The 4,966-nt window shown below is 38.5% G+C and overlaps 1 protein-coding gene across 1 annotated transcript in view; it reads left to right on the top strand.

The window, feature by feature from the left end:
• The first annotated feature begins 47 nt into the window (after window positions 1-47).
• Window positions 48-4,966, top strand: part of LOC150076912 (uncharacterized) — a 347,314-nt gene continuing 342,395 nt past the window's right edge. Inside the window, exon 1 of the mRNA XM_090385729.1 lies at window positions 48-1,394. Within this exon, the coding sequence (XP_090241855.1) occupies window positions 59-1,394 (1,336 nt within the window). The 5' untranslated portion in view covers window positions 48-58. The remainder of the gene's footprint in view (window positions 1,395-4,966) is intronic.

Genomic DNA, 4,966 nt, shown 5'->3' with positions numbered 1-4,966 from the left:
ATATTTTCTTTAAAAATATTAATTGGTAACATGTGAGAATTATCTAAACATTAACAAAATGAGTCAGAATGCAAGTGAAAATAGGAAGAATGTTGAAGATGCTAATAATATTACCATCAAACTGGGTGAGGAACAAAAAAGTGAGTGTTCGACTATTCTGTTATCAGGGAGTAATGTTCATAATGGGGAAGTAATTGATTGTGTCTCAAAAACATGTGAGATAGTATGCAGTATGAATGATGAAATTTGCAGAGAATCTATAGAAATAAATAGTAAGGAAGTTAAATCTAAAGGATTGCCTTTGGCAATGAATAGTGCAGCATCCAAATCTGAAGAATTACCTCCAGTAATGAGCAGAAAAGCACCTAAATCTGAAGAATTGCTTGTAGTAGTAAACAAGGAGGTAACAAAATCTAAGGAATTTCTTCCAGTAGTGAACAGCGAAGCATCTAAAGCTGAAGAATTACCTCAATTGATGAACAGTGAATCATCCCAATCTGAGGAATTGCCACCAACAGTGAACAGCAAGGCATCTAATTCTGAGGAGTTTCAACCGGCAGTGAACAGTGAGACTTCCAGCTCCCAGGAATTGCCACCAGTAGCAAATAGTGAAGTTTCCAGTTCTGAGGAATTGCCACCAATAGTGATCAATGAAACTTTAAATTCTGAGGAATTGCAACCAGTAGTGAACAGTAAGATATCCAGTTCTAAAAATTTGTCTGCAGTGGTAGTGAACAGTGAAGCATCAACTGAGGCATTGACTCCAGTAGCAGATAGTGAAGCATCAACTGAGGCATTGCCTCCAGTAGTGGATAGTGAAGCATCTAAAGCTGAAGAATTACCTCAAATGATGAACAGTGAATCATCTCAATCTGAGGAATTGCTACAAATAGTGAACAGCGAGGAATCCAATTCTGAAGAGTTTCAACTGGCCGTGAACAGCAAGGCTTCCAGCTCTCAGAAATTTCCACTAGTAGCAAATAGTAAGGTTTCCAGTTCTGAGGAATTGCCACCAATAGTGAACAGTGAAACTATAAATTCTGAGGAACTGCAACCAGTAGTGAACAGTAAGATATCCAGTTCTAAAAAATTGTGTGCAGTGGTAGTGAACAGTGAAGCATCAACTGAGGCACTGCATACAGTAGTAAATAATGAAGCATCTCAATCACAGGAATTACATATAGAAGTGAATAATGGGGCATCTCAATCACAGGAATTACTTCCGGTAGTGAATAATGGATCATCTCAATCACAGGAATTGCTTCCAGCAGTGAAAAATGAAGGATCCACACCTGAAGACCTTTCTTTAGTAGTGAACAATGACACATCCAAATATGTAACTCGTCTTACTGAGAGTAGTAAAGACATTAAGACACCTAGGAGAAAAAGGAAGCGTAAGTAATTTATTAGCAATATTTAATTTGCCTAACAAGGAAATATGATTTTCTTTTATACTTCTTTTTTATTTAGATAAGGGGTGGGTACTATTCTTGTGTGTGTGTGTGTTGTGAAATGGGAAGAATTTAAATTACCAGTGGCCAGAGAACCTCAAGGGAAAATTTTTCCAATTGAATTTGCCAGTATTTTTAAGTTGTTGATATTTACACATTAATGATTTTTAAATTATCAGAATTTATGGATATTATACTATAAATACACATAATTAAATAAAATTAAAACATAAATACATTAAAAAGGGTATTCTTATACTCTATTTATAATAAGTAAAATTGTGATGATATTACTATTTTTGAACGAATAGAATTTAAGTTAATTTGATCAAATTGATGTAGCCAATGAAGTGAATTGTGCATAGAAAATAAACAAACATATAGATAAATCAAAATCTGTTGATCTCACCGGTATAATAGTAATTTTATTTCTCTTCTTTCTAGGCAAAAAAAATACAGATTCATCTAACATATTTTAGAGACTGTTTCTACTTAATGTAACCTATTTCCTGCCTGTATTGTACTGCTACTCCCTAGTAATGCACAGTGTTTACCATTCCTCTTACTCCTTTGGTCACAGGTGGCACTATGTGCCTCCACATGGTAACCTAGATATTCATTCAATACTCAGAATGAAAAGGAATAAACATGGATCACTTAACCACTGCTTTAATGGAACCCTTAAACCCAGACCTTGAATATGTCAGGTACTCATAAAATGGTTAGATGACTCCATTCAGGAGATCTCATAGAAACATCTAATCCAAATTATTCTGGACAACTCTTGAAACAAACTACTTTTGGAGGTCTTTTTGTTTCATAATTCTGCTCAGAACTTTGAACACCTCTAAAGGGGTTAGTTTGGAGCAGGATCTCCTTACTATCCCCAATAAAGGATCACTGAAGAATTAGGCACAACGTATCATCCATGCCAAAAGAGTCATAACAAGAAAGACTGTGTTCTTTCCCCTCCATATCCCACAGTTTTGACATTTAATACTTCTGGTCTCCTTACCTCAGTTAAAGCAGGCTATTATTATTATTATTAGCCATATGGTGCAAGGAAACCTGAGGCTTATGCTGCACCAGCCAAAAAAAAAAAAAATTCTGAGTTACCCTGAGAGAGAGAGAGAGAGAGAGAGAGAGAGAGAGAGAGAGAGTGTGTGTGTAGAAGGAAACACCACGAAAGAGAAGAATGGTGGTATAATTGTAGGTGGTAGATGACTTTCATCAACCGGTGAAATACCACCACTTTGCTTATTGGAGGCTTGAAGTGGTGAAACCCATGTTTAGTCTCTAGAGCAAAGTTTCCGGCATCCCCCTCCCCCCATACTTCTCCTTCAACCCATGCACGGTACTAAGTACTATAGGTTTTGATACCGTTCGTGTTTGGGGTTTTCATAAAAAAAAATCCAGCTCAGGACTCTGGCTGTGCCAAGCCCATACTCATCAGATGTGAGCCCCTATGTATCCTTGGGTCCTTGAGGTCGTCACAGACATTCTCTCAGATATGCCAGACAAGCTGTACTTGCTACCTGAGAGTCTAAAACGCTGATGGAACTGATATTCGGGGGACACTCAAGTCAAGTGGACCCAATTTTGGCAAAGTCCCGATGGTCTGTGACAGCTAAATCCTCTGCTTGCACCTTCACGATGGTGGGACTGTTAGTAATCCTGGGTATAACCCCCATGCACAAGCACACTGTGGGTGACCACCCAGGTGTGAACCAATGTAAGCAGGGGTTGAGGTGTCACGCCCACACCACATGGAGGAATGCTGTCGACTCTATGTTACCAGGTAATACTAGGTGGTAGATAACTCTCATCAACCGGTGCAATACAACCACTTATTGGAGGCTTGAAGTGGTGGAACCAAGTTTAGTCACCAGAGCTAAGTTCTAGTCACCCTTCCCCATCTCTTCCATCATGCAGTATGACTGATGACTTTTGAGGTTATGATGGACATCATGGCAACATCCAATCTTCCTTACATTTCAAGGGTACAGCTCTAAAACGGTGTTCGCAGACCGGCCGCTAGTTAGTACACTGGAATGTTAGAGAATTGTTCATTGTACTCGAATGATTACAATGAACAATTGTACAGAGAAATAGAGTGGGCTAGTAAATCAGAATGTCTTATAATGGGGGATTTTAACTTCCCAGATATTGACTGGAACTTGTGGGTTGGTCACTCACACTGCTGATAACCAGATCAAGGTACTCTTGATCTGGTTATCAGCAGTGATCATTCGTGTATTAAGAATTTGCAGATAAAGGAACCACTAGGTGGCAGTGATCACAGTGTACTGATGTGGGATTTACTTAAAGATATAATTACTATCAGGGGTAAAGGAAAGGGTTTTTGCTTCCGTAGAGGTGAGTACATTGGTCTCAGACAGTTTTTAAATTCTGTACAGTGGGATCAACTGACGATGTTACCAACAGTAAATTCTAAGTGGGAAGCATTCAAGGAATTAATCGTGGATGCTACTAAAAGTTTCATACCTATTAAGAAATATTGTTCAAGGTCTAGGCCTAAATGGTTATCAAATGAACTAATGAAACTCGTGACAGAGAAGAAAAATGCATGGGATGCATATAAACTATCGAGCAACTCAGAAGCCTATGGCAGATATAAGCTAGTCTGTAATCAGGTCACAAAGGAGGTTAGGCAGTCGAAGGCAGATTACGAGATCTCTTTGGCAAAAGATGCTAAGAGAAACAGCAAGGATTTCTTTACTTATATAAACTCTAAAAGGAAGGGGATGAATCTGATTGGTCCACTTGATATCGATGATTCCACTGTTGATGATCCTGCTCAGATAGCAAACAAACTGAATGAGTATTTTGCATCTATCTACATTCACACATGAGGAGTTAAGGTTTGAAAATGGCAGAACGTTATTAAAATTGTAGCAGGGTACTTAATGATTTTGTAATAACTGAGAGCAAAGTGGAGGAGAAATTGTTGAAGTTAAACATAAGAAAGGCACCTGGGGTGGATGGGATCTATCCAGTTATGTTAATGGAGGCGGCAAAGCAGCTAAGCAAACCCTTAGCCATAATTATGAGAACATCCTTGGACACAGGGGCGGTCCCCACGGACTGGAGATGTGAAATGTGTCCCCGATTCACAAAGGGGGATCGAAGGGTGACACGAGTAATTACAGACTAGTTAGTTTAACTTCTGTTCAGGGTAAAATAATGGAGTCACTGGTTAAAAATGCATTGCAGGATCATCTAGACAAGACTGCAGCAATAATTCAGACACAGCATGGGTTTGTTAAGGGAAAGTCTTGTCTGACAAATTTGATAGGGTATTATGATGTGGTTACAAAGGAACTGGATGCAAAAAATAATTTTGATATATATTTGGATTTCGGGAAAGCTTTTGACACTGTTGTGCATGGAAGACTATTGTACAAATTTGAGCAGAATGGTATTAAAGGTAAGTTGCTACAATGTATAAAAGAATGGTTGAGTGGGAGAAGACAGAGGGTGATAATTAATGGGTG

The sequence above is a fragment of the Mastigoproctus giganteus genome, chromosome 12 (assembly GCF_048544385.1).
Source record: "Mastigoproctus giganteus isolate SK-2022 chromosome 12, ASM4854438v1, whole genome shotgun sequence".
NCBI lineage: Eukaryota > Metazoa > Arthropoda > Arachnida > Uropygi > Thelyphonidae > Mastigoproctus > Mastigoproctus giganteus.
This window is presented reverse-complemented; position numbering and strand designations above follow the sequence as displayed.